The following is a 17582-nucleotide window of genomic DNA, read 5'->3' on the forward strand; positions in this document are numbered from 1 at the left end:
AACCGATTAATCACTTATGTGACTGTGAGGCGAGTAGTTTGATGCCAAAAGAATGATTCTTTCCATAATTAGTACCAGTGTACAATGTGACAGTCTTTCTCTTACCTCGGAAAGGATCAAATCTTTATTCTGGTCATCCAGAATTTCCTTAGAAATTAGATAATCCAAAACATTCACAACATCCAAGTCAGCCACTATTTTTTCTCTTAACTTCTGTAATGTAAGTCTTTTCAAGGTATCCATATTTCACGAAAATTTCTGAAAAAACACAGTTGACAGGTAAGGTTAGGCCTAATTGAAAAACCGCAGGGATGTCACAATCAGAGCTTTACGCTACTCACTCGACACAAAGCAGTAGTATTGTAAGCCTACGTCAAGCGTCGTCGGAAGATTTTTCATATATATATACTGAACATACAAACAATACCAATACTGAGCTACTAACTACGCAAGGTCGCCAAAGACTGAACACCGCCCTGAGGTCTTTACCCCCAAAATTGCACTACACACATTTGAACGTTCCTGTACCAAGATATTAAAAATAAAAAATAATAAAACGTTGTTGCCAAACTGGAAAAAAAAAATTCCTGTTGTCCATCTGTCCACACCTATGGCTAGATATTAGGTCTTGTGCATATTAAAACCATATGAAGGGTAATAAAAGGTAAACACTGTCCTGGGCAAAACATACAAATAATTTATGTTCTATTCGACAAAGACCATGATAAATAAATCATGAACCAACATGAACTACGACGGGCCCATGAGATTTGGACATTTTAGCGTCGAATGCAGCATAGTAACGATTCAAGGTAGGAATGATCTACGTATCAAGTGAATATTTGTAGATTTCTTTATATTGACGATGATTGATATTTTACGAATTATTTTGTAGTTTTAGAGTAATTGTTGTGTGTTTAATTTAAAGTGTTGGTTTTAGATGATTTTGTTTCGCATGGAAATTCGCCCTTAAGGGCAGTCGATATTATGTGGGGAGTAACTGCTCCTTTCAAATAACGTAAACACGGTAATAGACCTATAAAGTAAGTAATTGTACCGGAATGTATTTACACGACGCGCTATTGCTACTGTTACGAAATTTTAGGTTTATTGCTCCTGGCCTCAAAAGTGGTGGACACTGGCTGGAGATCAATGTTTTACTTAAGGCCTGTCTCCACTGATTAACATTTAACAACAAGAAGCTAAATGTTAAAAGTGTTAAATGTTAACTGGTGACACCATCAAAGTGTTAAATGTTGAATACTGTTTCATTTAACATTGTGTCTACACTTAATAAATATGTTAAACTTGACTTCCTTCGTCTCTATACAGGTAGTTCATTTCCGGTATATCAATTTGTGGTAATACATTTAGGAGGTGTCTAGTATTTTCAGACAAGGGCAATGGACTCAGATGAAGAGGATTACCTAGCGAGTTGGCCGTGTGGTTAGGGGCACGCGGCTGTGAGCTTGCATCCGGGAGATAGTGGGTTCTAATCCCACTGTCGGCAGCCCTGAAGATAGTTTTCCGTGGTTTAACATTTTCACACCAGGAAAATGCTGGGGCTGTACCTTGATTAAGGCCACGGCTGCTTCCTTCCAAATCCTAGGTCTTTCCTAGCTCATCGTCGCCATAAGACTTATGTGTTTCGGTGCGACGTAAAGCCAGTAGCAAAAAGAAAAAAAGATGAAGAGGATTTGGCCTTTGTCATTGCCACTGTTGCTTCTTGTTACGATTTCGAAATGCAGTTATATTAGGCATATTTCCTCCCCTCACCCTGTTCATTGCTTCAAAATCAAACCACTTTGAAGTATAAACTTCGTCCTCTCCCACCACCGACTTCCGAATTTTCTGAACTTCTTGCAATTCTCGACTGTACTGGGAGCGGAGGGACGCTAGTTCTTTTTCGATGCACTCGCTGGAACAATTATAGTTAATTTCGAGCTCCTGGAAACTGTCGGCTTTCTTCGCTTTTTCTCTGTATTCCTTTGATGGGACAACCCACAAACAAGGCCTTTCTATTACGATATCATTAATTAAGTCCAGAGTAATCTTCCTTGCTCCACTCCATTTCTGACTATAAATTTTAGTACCGGTATAGTGCAGAGAGAATGACATACGTGCGCGTACAGTATTTGTAGCTTATAACAAAGAGAATGAGTGTTGCGGAGTGTTGTAACTATAATCCTACTTCACGAGAAGCACGTCGTTTAAGCTATCTGTTAGTATGGAAACAGCACGGAAGTTGTCGAAGCTGTGCCGACATCTCAGGAACTTGGAGCGGAAAACACGCTAACATGTTAAAAGTGTTAACCTCAACATTCTGAGTTAACATGCAAAGTCAATTGGAAGACACAATCACAATATACATGTCAATTGTAACATGTTAAATTTAATGTTAATCAGTGGAGACCGGCCTTTATACTCTGAGGTGTGTGATGCCTGATGGAACAGTGACGACAAAAGAGTGATGTGTAATGGCTGTAGCCAAGTGTATGTATTTTTATGTCGTTGTGTAATAAATATTATTTCCTATCTGTGTAGTTAACACCAGTTCGGTGAATTAATCGCTTAACGAAACATATAGTGACCCCGAAGTCGTAATAACGCATAAATTTAAAAAAAAACGTTGCGATAGGATACGGTACGTAAGATTTCATTTGTCAGTGAAAAAAACCGGCACAGAACCATGGAAAGGTTAGTGAAACAAAGTAAGCCAATTCAGACGTCGTTTACAAAGGTGTATAACGAACTAATGCGAAGTTTAACTAGTGAAGTAGTTGAACTGGAATCGGCACAGAAGATGTTGTTGAAATAGGAGGGGTTAAGTGCTGACCTTTCCTCACTACTTGAAAAAATATTAGAAATACGTTGGAACAAGAGGACGATGTTCATAACCGTGAGTACCGGTACGAAGCAATTGAAACATATAGAGAAAATTTGGACGAAGTAAAATTAAAGATTACGAATTTATGTACTGAAAATGTAGGCATGGTTAGAGATCACATATCAGATATTTCATCTGTAGCTTAAAATAATTTAATATCACCTCGTTTGGAACTAGCCAAGTTTGGGGACTCGGGTGAATAAAGGATTGGCTCGGATTCTGGAGCATGTTTAAAATAATCCATGACGATTGTGATGTAGAATCTCAAGATAAATGGCATTATCTGATTCAGGGCACCAAACCTGACAGTCGAACTAGAGAAATGGTTACCGGTACCAGTAATAGTTTCCCTGCCACTGCGGAAAACTATCCAAAGGTTATAGAGTGCATGAAGGAACGGTTTGGACGTGAAGATCTTTGACGGAGTATTACGTTATGGAGCTTATTGGGTTAAGCCCCATTCACAATGCAAACGTAACGTAACGTAAACTTAAAATTAACGTTAACTTAGAAGTTAGCGGCCATCTTATCTAATGGATCCATTCACAATGCGCCGACGTAAACTTAACTGCGAGTCCGTAAAATTAAGGGATTGCAAACTCCAAGCTCTTGCGGTTAATTTTACGTTAACTTTAAGAACCAGCCAATCAGAGCAGAGGTAAACATTGTGTGTTGTGCACGATATAATGACTTCTTTCGGCGAAACACTTGTAATTCTCTTTCAAAATAGTCTTTGTGTATAGGCTATGTATGATAGAAGGAAAAAGAATTACAAATACGCTGTACCGAAAATAATAGGTGGAAATTAATATCCTGTAGTAATGAAATCTGACAATAAATGGCGGGGGACAAGCTCGCAGCGCTGGCAAACGGACGAGAGACAATCCCTGTCATAAATAAAACGGTGTCCCTGTATATTTCTTAACATTATGACGGACTACTAGTTTACGAAAACGATATCATCCAAACAAATAGATCCAAACATCTTATCGGGGTGTGATAGATAGCGTCATAGATGTCGGTAAAGGATACCTTACATTTCTTTTTATTACAAAAGGGGAAGCAAATCGTAAGAAAGGCAAACAGTTCAAGTTTCAGCCGCATGTCCAAAACGAACTGATGAGGGTCATTTCTTACAGTAGATTACCGAAATCGCCCTGAGATAACCTTCTTTGATTCAAGGGATGAACCCATTTTCTGCAGCGTTGTTTAGATCGCTTTTTCAGGTACCGTAGGCCTACACAGCTCCCAGGAGCAAAGCAATAGATGTTTGAAGTAATAGGAATTCCGCTACCACGTTGTTTGATTCCATCGAGGTATTGAAATATAAAACTGCGAGATAGCCCAAAACCTGACTTCCGTACTAAATAACATGGCAGTGTTTTGATTGGCTGCTGTGTACTCTTTACGTTAATGTTACGTTCCTCCATTGTGAATACCACAAATTTTACGTTTACGTTACGTCGTTAAGTTTACGGTTACGTTTGCATTGTGAATGGGGCCTTAGTCATCCAGAATGTGTCCCATAAGAAGGATAAATCAGGGATAGCCACTTTGTATGATATACTATATAGAGAGCAAGTTAAGAACTTTAGAATCCATAGGTGTAACCAGGGATAAATACGAATCAATGACGTTCCCCCTCGTAGAATCGTACTTATCTGAAGATGATTTATGTGTATGGCTCAGAAATCAAGCATCAGCGAACGAAAATTTTATCAGTCCACATAAAGATAAACTGAAGGTTCTTCCTAATTTCCTCAAACGTGAAATGGAGGGAGAAGAAAGGATTACATTTGTGCAGGAAGGTTCGATTTAGCCGATAGGAGAAAACAAGAGAAGGGAAGAGGGAAAATTTCTTAAGACACATCGCTACCAACTCCGAGTTCATTGTTCTCTGCAAAATTTGATGGCAAGAAGTGAAAATGTGATTTTTGCAGCAAACCACATGCGAGTAAGGAATGTCACCTTGCTCAACAAGTGAGCTTGGAAGAAAAGCGTAACAAGCTAACCAAAGACAATTGTTGCCTTGCATATCTGAAGTTAGGACACAGCCAAGATCTGCAAGGCACACATTCGATGCCCCTTGTGCACTAACCCTCATGTTGTTATTATGTGCTATAAACTGAACGTACAAAGGTCTGAAGAGAAACCTGAACCTAGAACTCGGGAAGGCAGGGAAAACCAGAGCAATATCTCTATGAACATTCAGAGTGCAACAAAGGAGGTATTTCTACAAACATTGCGTATCAAGCTGATGCATAAGGGGAAGCAGAAGAAGGTCCGAGAATTGATAGACAGAGGATCCCAGAGATCCTACATCTTATTACAGAAGACAGCTGAGGAAATAGTGCACAAACCTTTGAAAACAGAGACGATGATTCATAAGTTGTTTGGAGGCGCTGAGACCTGTGAAGAAGACCACCATTTGTACAATGTAGAGGTGAGCAGCTGTGATGTTTCATATAGTACAACGTTGCAGTTAATTGACCAGAAGATAATTTGTGGGAAAATTCCAAGGTTGAAGTTTGCGCCCTGGATGAAAGAAATGAGGGAGAGAAAGATATGGCTCTCAGACGTGGGAACTGATCCGACTGACGTGGAAGTTGTTCTAGGAGCTGATGTTGCCAGAAGTATTTTGGTGTATGAAATGCAGAAGTTTGAATCATGATTGGTAGCCATTAGGACTGTGGTTGGCTAGACAGTGACTGACGGACTGAAAGGAGGGGAGAGTGACACTCCAGCTCTATATACAACCACACTGTCCATTCAGTCTGCCTCGATCTGCCATAAACTTGGATACCATAGGCATATCTGATCCAGTGGAAAACAAGTCAAAAGAATAAATGGAAGAAGCCGCACGTAACTACAGTAGATCCCCACTTAACCGAACTTCGCTTAACCGGAACCCGGCTTAACCGAAATGCTCTGGAAATTTTTGTTTTTTTTGTTTTTTTGTTTTACCCTCGTTCTTAGCCGTCGATATTAGTAATTCGCTTGATATGTGTGCTGAGAGTTACTAGGCAAACCCTATTTTTACATTATGGTTTATGCCAGAATGCACGTGTAGCATAAAACAAAACCGTTTCTCTAGTTCGTTCCATGATACATTTTTTCTTGAACAAGCAGGAATTATTATTTTTATTACTGTATTACCGTATTATCATAATTATTATTATTACTGTATTATTCGTCATGAAGATTATGCAGACGACTCCGACCTTGAGAATAGCAGTTCTGAGAATCAAGTTACATTAGATGACGGATTTAATGCATTGGTGGTATGATTGATTTGGATTTTTTATTAAAATAGAGTACTACACACTTTAATTACAGTACTGTTATAAAATTACTGTATACAGTATTCAGTTTAGTAGGTACAAAACAATTGTTTAATTATTTCAGATTGCTTTGTGCTTTGTTGAACAAAGCAACGAATCTACACCAGCTGATATATTGTTGACTAAACGGTGGCGCGACATAGTTGCACGACAGCGCTGCACCAAGAAAATTCAGAAGAAAATTACTCATTTTATACAATGAGTGGCGTTATGTAAACATTTTAATGTTAATATACAGTACGCACCTTTACGTAGAGTTTATGCATTGTTATTTCGACATTTAACTTCCGAAAATATTTACCATGTGTCATCCGAAAAAAACGCGTCAACCGAAGTGGCTCCGTCCCCTTTATTTCGGATAAGCGGGGTTCTACTGTACTCTCAGCTATCTTACAAGCCTTAGATGAGCAGGGAGTTGAGGTGGATTATATCAGAGTTCTCAACAACATCTACAAAACCTCTTCAACCTTCATTAATGTCGGTGAAGCAACTCCAGAATTCCCTATCGGAAGAGGTGTTAAACAAGGTGATCCAATCTCTCCAAAGCTATTCTCAACTGTCTTCAGATCAAATATGCCAGTAAATCTGAAGAAAATAGTTTATGATCAGTGCATTCTACCTGTGCTGACTTACGGCTGTGAGACCTGGACACTGAACGAATTTACCAAAGGGAAGCTTAGGACAGCGCAGAGAGACATGGAAAGGTCAATGCTGCGTTTTACAAGGAAAGATAAGAAGAGAGCAGATGACATCAGATCAGTCACTAAAGTTAATGACATTCTTGAGAGAATAGCCGCCTTAAAATGGCAATGGGCTGGACATACTGCTCGAAGGGAAGATGACAGATGGACGAAGCTAGTATTAGCATGGAGTCCAAGAGATCATCAAAAGCCTAGAGGAAAACCGCCAGACAGATGGGACAAAGACATCAAGAGAATAGCTGGTGCTACCTGGCAGAGAACTGCTCGAGACCGTTCTACCTGGAGAGTTCTGCTAAAGACCTACCTGAGTTCACGACTTAAAGAGGCCACATCATGTAATGATAGAATTGGCTGATGATGATGATAATGATGATGTCTGTACTTTCAAAATGCAGTACAAGTTAATGGAGATGGCCGATATGAAGCTGCGATACCTTGGCTGGAGAGCCGTCAGTATCTACGGAACAACAACGAAATCTCTGTTTCGAACAGGCTGACCAAGGAAGGAAAGTATGAAGAATAGGAATGTTTTAGGAGTGGATAATCAGGACGTCATTGAAGAGGTTCCAGAGGAAGAAAACCGTGATCGGTGTTATTACTTACCACACCGAGGAATAATTTTTTTGCTAGTGGTTTTACGTCACACCGACAGAGATAGGTCTTATAGCGACGATGGGCTAGGAAAGGGCTAGGTGTTGGAAAGAAGCGGCCGTGGCCTTAATTAAGGTACAGCCCCAGCATTTGACTGGTGTGAAAATGGGAAACCATCTTCAGGGCTGCCGATAGTGGGATTCAAACCCACTTATTTCCCGGACGCAAGCTCACAGCTGCGCGTCCCTAACCGCACTGCTAATTCGCCCCTTTAATATGTAAAGACAACTCTACCATTAAGGTGAGACACTTTTTTGATGGTTCCTGCAAGTCAAAAGATACGCCTTCATTGAACGAGTGCCTCGAGAAAGGACCCAATTTATTACCACTAATCCCCACGCTTCTTTTCGTGTTTCGGAAGAATAGGACAGGGCTGATTTCTGATATTAGAAAGGCTTTTCTTCAGATATCTGTCCAAGAAGATGACCGTGATTGGTTACGCTTGTTATGGTGAAAGGATTTAGAGAGAAGAGAATTTAAGGCATTTCGTCACTGCCGAGTAGTATTTGGACTGAACTGCAGCCTATTTCTGCTAGAAGCAGTGTTAGATCTACACTTGAAACATACTATAGACTATCGAGAGACAGCTGAAAAGTTGAGAAACTCCTTTTATGTTGATAATTGTATCACTTCTGTGGACAATAAGGAAGAATTATGTATGTTTATGGAAGAATCTACAGCATTGTTGGGCAGAGCGTAGTTCGATTTCATAACTGGGAGTACACATGTCTAAATTCTTCTGAGAGAGATTCATCTACTTCTGAGTTAATTTCTGGGTTAGATCTTCGATGTTCCTTCTTGTGAACAAATTGATATATCGAAGATTGGCGAGCAGATCACTACAAGAGATGTATTGGCTGCTACTCAGAGCATCTTTGAACCTATAGGTTTCACCTGTCCTATCTCACCAGTACCCAAGTTACTGTTACAGGAAAGTTGGCAGAAGAAAATGAGCTGGGATGAAGAAATGGGGGACGAAAGGACGAAACAGTTTGAAAATTGGCTTCGAGAACTGAACGTATTGTCTGATATTAAAATTCCTAGACAAAGAGCACATTGTGAAACACAGGAATCTTGGAGCTTTCATACATTTTGCGATGCGAGCGGCGTAGCATATGCCGCAGTTGTATTTCTTCAACCGCAAGATGTTCAAAACTCAAATATAACACTGTAATGAAATGAAATGTCGTATGGCTTTTAGTGCCGGGATATCCCAGGACGGGTTCGGCTCGCCAGGTGCAGGTCTTTCTATTTGACTCCCGTAGGCGACCTGCGACACTTATACAGGCGAAGTATCGTGTAGCACCTCTGAAGTAAACTACTATTTCTCAGTTGGAACTCTTAGCTTGTTCAATCAGTGCTCGTCTTGCTTTCTCCGTAAAGGCAAGTTTAGGAATTGGAGATTCAACTTATTATTGGACGGATTCCACAACAGCACCCTGCTGAACCAAGAAGAAGAAAGTTTGGAAAACTTTTGTGACCAACCCGGTGAAGGAAATTAAACAGTTCTCGAGCCCTGATAGTAAGAATCATGTGCGTGGAGCGAATAATCCGGCTGACTTACCCTCTAGGGTCTGCTCTGTTACCAAACTCCTGATGTAGAAATAGTGGGAGGACCCTCAGTGGCTGAGATACCCCAGTTCTGAGTGGCCTGTTAACGACGTCATGCTTGATGAAGAAAAGGTCAATGAAGAGAAGAAGAAAGGAATTTCTACTGTTTCAGTTTCCACGAAACCAGAAGAAAATGGTACATTCAGTATTTTCTAAGTATGCGAAAGTTGTCAGGATGATAGCCTGGATTTTGCGATTCATCTACAACATGGCAGGAAAGAGAAACGACTCACTTCAAAAGAACTTGAAGTGGAAGAATTGCAAACGGGTGAAAGGAGGCCATGGAAGATTGTGACGCAAAGGAGAGGCTGGAGAGAGCTCACCGGTGCTTACTATGCCTCATACAGTGTTCAAATGTCGAAAGAAAGGAAAGACAGTGTGCTAACTGCAAGAAGTCGCACCATAATTTCCTTTGCGACAACGGGAGGAGTCACAAGACCTCAGAAGATCAGGCCAACGCAGCCTCTGTAGGAAAAAAAGATATCACCACACCAGGTTTCACATTTTTGCAGACAGCTCAAGTGAGATTCACTGGACCTACAGGGCTAAGCCGACTTACTCTATGCATACTAGACAGTGGAAGTCAGGCAACATTTATATCAAGATCACTGATAAACGACCTACAGTTACTAACCACCGAGAAAAGAGAACTGACTGTTTGTGCACATTCGAGTCCCAGACTAACCAATCATATCAGCGCAGAGCCGTCAGATTCAGTATGAAGGGAGTTTGCACCAACTTTACGGTTTCCATGAATGCTTGCGAAAGTGCACATTCACTCTCACCTCAACCAGCAGCTCCACAAGACATCAAAACTTGGACGCACGTACGCAAATTGCAGTTAGCAGACCCTAGGTCTGATTCGAAAGAAAACCTACCCGTGGAGATCTTAATTGGCAGTGACCAATATTGGAAAATAGTGAAAGACGGTCCACCGATTCGAATATCTGAATCGATCGTTCTGATTCCGACAATTTTTGGATGGATCTTAAATGGAAGCCGATCAGGGACTTGTGTGAATCCTACTGTTGTGAACTTCATTCGACAAGCTAGCTCACCTTCGAATGATGAACTAAGACAATTCTGGGATCTAGAGACAAAGGGAATAGTTGCAAATTAAAATCGAGACCTAACTGAGAAAGACTCTGCTATTCTTCAAGAATTCATGGCAACCTATCGCGTTGAAGGTCGCCGGAGAGTGGTCTGTCTACCACGAAAGCAGGATGTTCTTGCTGCAAGTAACAAAATAAATGCGGAATTTGGATTTGATACCTTGATCAAAAGACTTTAAAACGGAGAATAGTTTTTGACGCGTCTTCTCATGAAACCAACTCTCCGTCTCTCATCGATTCTTTAGAGGCAGTTTCAAATCTGCTACCGGAGACATTGGCTATTCTACTACGATTCAGGCTACATCTCATGGCCATCATTACTGGTATTACACAGGCAATTCTTCAGCTGGTCTTGCACGAGGATGACAGAGACTAGACCAGATTCTTGTGATACAGGGTCACCCAGAATAGTAACGGAAATTACCTATCGCTTCACTAGAATTCCATTCGGCCTAACTTGCAGTCCGTTCTTGCTTTCAGCAACACTGAGGGAACTCGTCGACATTTCCTATTGCAGCATCCCTCATAGATGACCATGGGCGCCCACAAGGGGGGCAAGGGGGGGCTTTCCCCCACTGGAATTCTAAAAAAGTTGATGTTAAATTGTTTAATATCATACCAGCTTATTTCATAAACTGAACTTACTGACAGTCATCTAGCATCTGTTTTAACCGGAAATTTCTGTAAACAATTTAATGTTGCTGACGTTTATATTGCTTTATATATTGAAGAAAATTGTTAATGTTCCCCCTGGAAAAGATCCTTCGGGCGCCCATGTAGACGACTTAGCATCCGGCGCAGAGAATGATAATGGTGTGATTGCCCTGTATTACGAACTTACTGCACCGATGAAATTGATAAACTTCCGCCTAGCTAAATGGGCAACTGATTCAGACTTGCTAAAGGCCATCTGGAGAGTCGAAGGTCAAGAGGTCAACGTAGAGACGCCGGAACTAGGCGTTTATTGGAATACAGAAACGGATAACCTTTACATTGACCCAGAGGAGATCGCCAAGGCTTTACCTAAAGGACCAATGACCAAGAAGAAGTTATTACAAATTACGGCTAGATTCTATGATCCATTTGGACACTTATCCCCGTATCCCTTCTCGGCAAGCTGTTATTCCACGATACATGGTGCAGGGGAATTAACTGGGACGAGATGCCACCTCTTTATATCGGAGCATCGTGGAACACTTGGGCATCCTCCTTATCCTTTCTTTCACGGCTACAAATTCAAATTCGCAAGCTTCAGATCCACGTATTTTGTGACGCTTCATAAAGGGCATATGGGGACGGGTTTGTACATTCGCACAAGCGCGGGAAGCAACGTACTCGTCCATCTGGCCTGCAACAAGAACAGGCTCACACCGATCACGAAAGTAACCTTGCCACGGCTCGAGCTACTAGCAGCGCTAGTGGGAGTGCGATTGCTGTCCTATTTCTGCCCAGCCACAGGCCACGATATCACTCAGGCAATACTATTGACGGATTCTACTGTCACCTTGGCTGGATGCACAGTGACCCAAACAGATGGAAAACCTTCATCTGCAACAGAGTAACGGAGATCCAATCGTACTCAACTCCATGTCAGTGGAGGCATTGCCCTGAGACAGGAGAACCCGACTGACCGCCTTTCACGAGGACGTGGTGACCAGATAAAGATTGAGCGCAAGTGGTGGAATGGACCCACATGGCTTGCACATCGTGAGGAATGTTGGCCATCCGGTGCTCAAACTCCAAGCGAGCAACTTCCCGAGGAGAAGAAGAGAAACATAAAACATGTAATGACAACGACCACATATTCAAGCGTTATCGACAGTGATGCGTATTACTGGTATTACTGGTTAGATTCTTCGATATACACACAACATTCGTCATCCAGAGAAGCTTACAGGAGAACTAACAGCGGTGGAGCTCGCAAAGGCACGACATACAGGATAGGATCTGTTCAACGAGAATGTTTTGCACTAGAACTTCAAGCACTTGAAGACGATCGACCAATTCCAAAAGAATCCAAAATAGGGCCCTTCAATCCCTTCATTGAAAGCGGACTCCTCCGCCTCGGGGGTCGATTGCACTGTGCGGACCTCGCTAAGCAGCGACGGCACCCATTACTTCTAGACGGCTCTCATCGATTCACGTATCTACTCATTCGGCAAACACATAACAGATTACATCATTTTGGAGTTCGGATAATACTGTCGGAGCTCCGGAAAGAGTTTTGGATCCTTAGAGCTCGTCAAATTGTTAAGAGGGTCCTGCACGCCTGCCTCCCATGCAGAATCATGAAGAACCCTAGAGGGCAGCAAATCGAAGCTCCACTACCTGCGGATAGGGTGCGACCGTCGAAACCCTTTGCAATTACCGGGATAGACTTCGCCGGTCCCCTCTACATCAAAGTAGGCATGAAGATGGAAAAGGCTTACATAGCACTATTCACCTGTGCTGTTATACGTCCGGTGCATTTAGATTTATGCTCCAGTATGACCACTGACACATTCCGTATGGCCCTTCAAAGGTTTTCTGGTAGACGCGGACTGCCGCGTACCACATATACAGAAAACGCAAGGATATTTCAGGCCATCAATGCAGAACTGTCGGAACTTTGGAAGGCGCTGTCATCCTCGGAGACCCATCGATTCCTCGCCAAAGACGGTATCAATTGGAAGTTCATCGCCCCACGGGCAGCTTGGTGGGGAGGATGGTGGGAGAGAATGGAGGGCACAGTTAAGCGATGCCTAAGAAAGGTGCTGGGACTATCAAGACTTACAGAAGAACAGTTTAACACCACTCTAGTCAACATTGAAGCTGCGGTAAATTCAAGACCGATCTCCCATGGAGATGCTGAATGCCTGACGCCGGCACACTTTCTTGTTTGTGAAGGTCTCATGACCGTGCCCACAGAACCAGAACTGACTACCAGGCTTGCCTTGACAATAGAATTCGGACTGAGGCAAAAGCTGTCAGACGACTTCTGGAGAAGATGGACCAAGGAGTACCTCTTAGAACTCAAGAGCTTTCATGAAGCTTAAGGTGTGTCTGGGAGATCCAATGAGTTCCGACCCGGATATCTGGTGTTGATTCAAGAAGATGGACGACCACGCCAATTATGGAAAAAAACAAGATTTGTTTTGCAAGTCGCTTTACGTCGCACAGGCACAGGTAGGTCTTACGGCGACGATGGGACAGAAAAGGGCTAGGAGTGGGAAGGAAACTGCAGTGGCCTTAATTAAGGTACAGCCTCAGCATTTGCCTGGTGTGAAAATCGGAAACCACGCAAACCCGTCTTCAGGGAAGAGCAAGAATAGAGGAGTTACTAGAAGGAAGGGGCCAGAAGATAAAGACTGGGATTCTTCGAACCCCACTGGGACACAACATAAACCGACCAATTCAGCTGGTCATCCCCCTAGAGGTTGACCAGGGTGGGGAGAATGTTGGAAATTGATAGACTCTACGACAGAACCTCCCTTGGACTGTGTTATGTGTCATATCTTAGTTTAATATCATTGTGTCACAAGTGGTGTATATTAGGTCCTTAGATTTTTGATAATAATAAAAAGGAACGAGTTACTAGTTATGTTGTCTTGACTGCTCTCCCAATATCACGACAACTGTCACTCCACGCCATCTCTCCGCTGACAGCTCGGAACATACCACTTAGTCGAGCAGCTCGTCTTCTTTCTCCCAGTTCTTCCCAGCCCAAACACTGCAATATTTTTGTAACGCTACTCTTTTGTCGGGAATCACCCAGAAAAAGTCGAACTACTTTTATTTGGATTTTTCCAGTTTCTTGAATCAAGTAATCCTGGTGAGCGTCCCATACACTGGAACCATACTGTAGTTGGAATCTTACCAGAGTCTTATATGCCCTCTCCTTTACATCCTTACTACAACCCCTAAACACCCTCATAACCATGTGCAGAGATCTGTACCCTTTATTTGCAATCCCATTTATGTGATTATCCCAATGAAAATCTTTCCTTATATTAACACCTAGATACTTACAATGGTCCCCAAAATGGAACTTTCACCCCATCAACGCAGTAATTAAAACTGAGAGGACTTTTCCTATTTGTGAAACTCACAACCTGACGTTTGACCCTGTTTATCATCATACCATAACCTGCTGTCCATCTTACAACATCAACGAGGTCATGTTGCAGTTGCTCACAAACTTGTCACTTATTTATTACACTTTACAAAATAACATCATCCGCAAAAAGCCTTAACTCTGATTCCACTTCTTTACTCATATCGTTTGTATATATAAGAACACACAAAGGTCCTTAATTATTACAAGGTCAGATAAAGCTTTGCCTGCTCTAATTCTCTGAGATCTATTTTCTAGAAATATAGCAAACCATTCAGTCACTCTTTTGTCAAGTCCTATTGCATCCATTTTTACCAGTAGTCTCCCATGATCACACTATCAAATGCTTTAGACAGGTCAATCGCGATACAGTCCATTTGACCTCCTGAATCCAAGATATCTGCTAAATCTTGCTAGAATCCTACAAGTTGAGCTTCAGTGGAATAACCCTTCGAAAAAACAAACTGCCTTCTATCAGGCCAGTTATTAATTTCGCAAACATGTCTAATATAATCGGAAAGAATGCCTTCCCAAAGTTTACATGCGACACATGTCAAACTTACTGGCCTGTAGTTTTCAGCTTTTTGTCTATCACCCTTTCCTTTATGCACAGGGCCAACTAGAGCAACGCTCCATTCATTTGGTAGCCTATAGCTCTTTCAACCAAACAATAATCAAATAAGTACTTCAGATATGGTACTATATCCCAACCATTTTTCTTTAGTATATCCCCAGAAATCTTATCAATTCCAGCCGTTTTTCTAGTTTTCAACTTTTGTATCTTATTGTAAATGCCATTGTTATCATATGTAAATTTTAATACTTCCTTAGCATTAGTCACTTTCTCTATCCCAGGTACTTTTTGTTGTCTGTGCAGTTTTTTCCCCTTCACTTCTGATTCCCAATTGCCGCTACTGCTTAAAAACACATAGTATTTATGAAGGGGAATCGCCACAGAAACTCCCTGTGGGTGGGGGCGGTATAATAATACCTACGGTATCCCCTGTCCGTCGTAAGAGGCGACTAAAAGTGGCTCTTAACTTGAGAGCGTGGTTTGGCGACCACGGGGCCCTCGGCTGAGTCATGATATTGCTTCCACTTACTTGTGCCAGGCTCCTCACGTTCATCTATCCTATCCGACCTCTCTCGCTCAACTCTTGTTCTTTTCCGACCCCGGCGGTATTACAGCACTCGAGGCCTAGGGCGTTTTTCATTTTCACGCCCTCCGTGGCCCTTGTCTACCGCTGGCCGACACCTTTCTTTTTTCGAAGTGTCGGATCCCTTCCATTTTTTTCTCTCCTATTAGTCTGCACCACAAGAAACTACCCCGCTGACAACGATAATTGTGAGGTATCCAGGCAGGTGTACGTCCAATCTACTGTTATTAACAAATAACAACGTAAAAGTTATTCAGCTAAGATGTCCACATGAAATAACTCTTGAACCGTTTAATATACTGACATTCTGTTTTCACTTTCGTTAATGGCATTAAGGGGCTCATAGTTCAACATGCATTACTTTTCTAGCCTTTTGACAAAATTTATCGGCACACACATTTCAAAATGAGAACTGGTGATGATATACTCGTAGTTACTTGGACGTCGCACAGCTTGCCCTCGAGATCGTTGCCCATTACCTCTGTCGAAAGAATTGGAGTAAATCGGGCATTTTAGATTACATGTTTCACCCACGTGTAATGGTGGTTGCAGGTGCAGCCATGCACATCTTGCCCCTTCTCAAGTTCGAATAATGCGCGCCTCTACGTAGTATCCGGGTAGGTGTACATCCATCTGCAGTTATTCACAAATTATACAGGATTATTTAGCTAGGATGTCCACCTCAAATAAGTCGTGAACAGTTTAAGATATTGACATTCTGTTTTAAATTTCGTTAATTGTATTAAAGGGGCCATTGCTGAACACGTAATACTATTCCAGGCTTTTTGACAAAATTTATCGGCTCACACGTTTCCATATGAAAACGTTATTTCACGCAATAACTGCTTATGGTATTATAACCGTTCAATGGCATGTGGATCAGTTGTAGAGCCATTGAATGTTATGTTAAAGAAGAGATCACCGAAAATTACTCGGAAAAATACGTCCAGCAGTTATACGTCCAGTTGTTATACGTCTAATTGTGTCTGACAGCCAAGATAACTCGCTCATTTAAATAAGAAATAGAATGGATACAAAATGAGGACGGAGAGACGGAGCTCAGAACCCCGTGGTCATCAGATATTTACAGTCATGAAATATTATTTAATGTATAAGCAAAAGCTAGTAAGTGAAGTTTACATTTCCAGCGGCAGGTTAAAGCGAGTCTGATGTGTGACATTCAGGTCCAGCAATAACATATGCGGCGGAGGCCATAATTTGAACGTTGCAAGTTCAATGATCAAGAAGGCGCTGAGAGATAATCGATTTTATACGTCATGAAGAGACGAGTAAATGATGAAGCGTTCCTTTGCATAACTTCCTAATTAGGAGAGTTGACATTATCATAGTGTTTATTCTTCTTCATGAAATGTTGTGTTGGGCTCATTGTGATTTTCGCCCAGTCAATATTCTTATGAGAGTCATATCCTCAAGTGTCAAAAACTTATGGAAAGGAAATTATAAACTAACGAACTTCGCAGAAATTATGAAATGCGAACCAATATTGATAATGTAATAATTTTGATGTAATTTTGTTTCATGAACAATGTATTGTAAAAATTGAGATTGAAGGTCGAGAAAGAGCTGATTAACACGCATTAAGAAAGAGCTAATTTGAAGTATAGAGTTTGTAAACATATTTAAAGAAATATTAGGAGGATATAATATTATTTAAAATAACAAGGCTTAATATTTGTTACCATAACAAGGCGAGTGTTTTGGGTTAATACTGAAATATTGTATGACACATATATCATTGCATTAATTCCACCTATACAAGTTTCAGGTCCAAATGCTCACGATGGTTGAAGATTGTCTCTGCAATGGCATGATGGGAGCTAAAATGTGGGCTTAAACGGGATTAGTGTACTGACAGGCCCGGGTTGATGCTAAAATGAATGCCAGATTGAGATCGATGAAATGGAGAGATGAGAACAACGTCACAGAACCATAAACGATCATGTAGAACGCATAGTAGTAGAGTAGATTTCTTTCATTTTTTGTCACGAGGTGACATAATTGAGACAAC

At 41.5% G+C, this 17582-nt stretch overlaps 1 protein-coding gene across 1 annotated transcript in view; it reads right to left on the minus strand.

Moving 5' to 3' along the window:
* Window positions 1–483, minus strand: part of LOC136866773 (apoptotic protease-activating factor 1) — a 279902-nt gene extending 279419 nt beyond the window's left edge. The window contains exons 1-2 of the mRNA XM_067143881.2: window positions 342–483; window positions 106–258 (exon numbers count right to left, since the gene is read on the minus strand). Of these exons, the coding sequence (XP_066999982.2) occupies window positions 106–243 (138 nt within the window). The 5' untranslated portion in view covers window positions 244–258; window positions 342–483. The remainder of the gene's footprint in view (window positions 1–105; window positions 259–341) is intronic.
* Between the last annotated feature and the right edge of the window lie 17099 nt (window positions 484–17582).

This window comes from Anabrus simplex, chromosome 3, assembly GCF_040414725.1.
Source record: "Anabrus simplex isolate iqAnaSimp1 chromosome 3, ASM4041472v1, whole genome shotgun sequence".
In the NCBI taxonomy this organism is placed as follows: domain Eukaryota; kingdom Metazoa; phylum Arthropoda; class Insecta; order Orthoptera; family Tettigoniidae; genus Anabrus; species Anabrus simplex.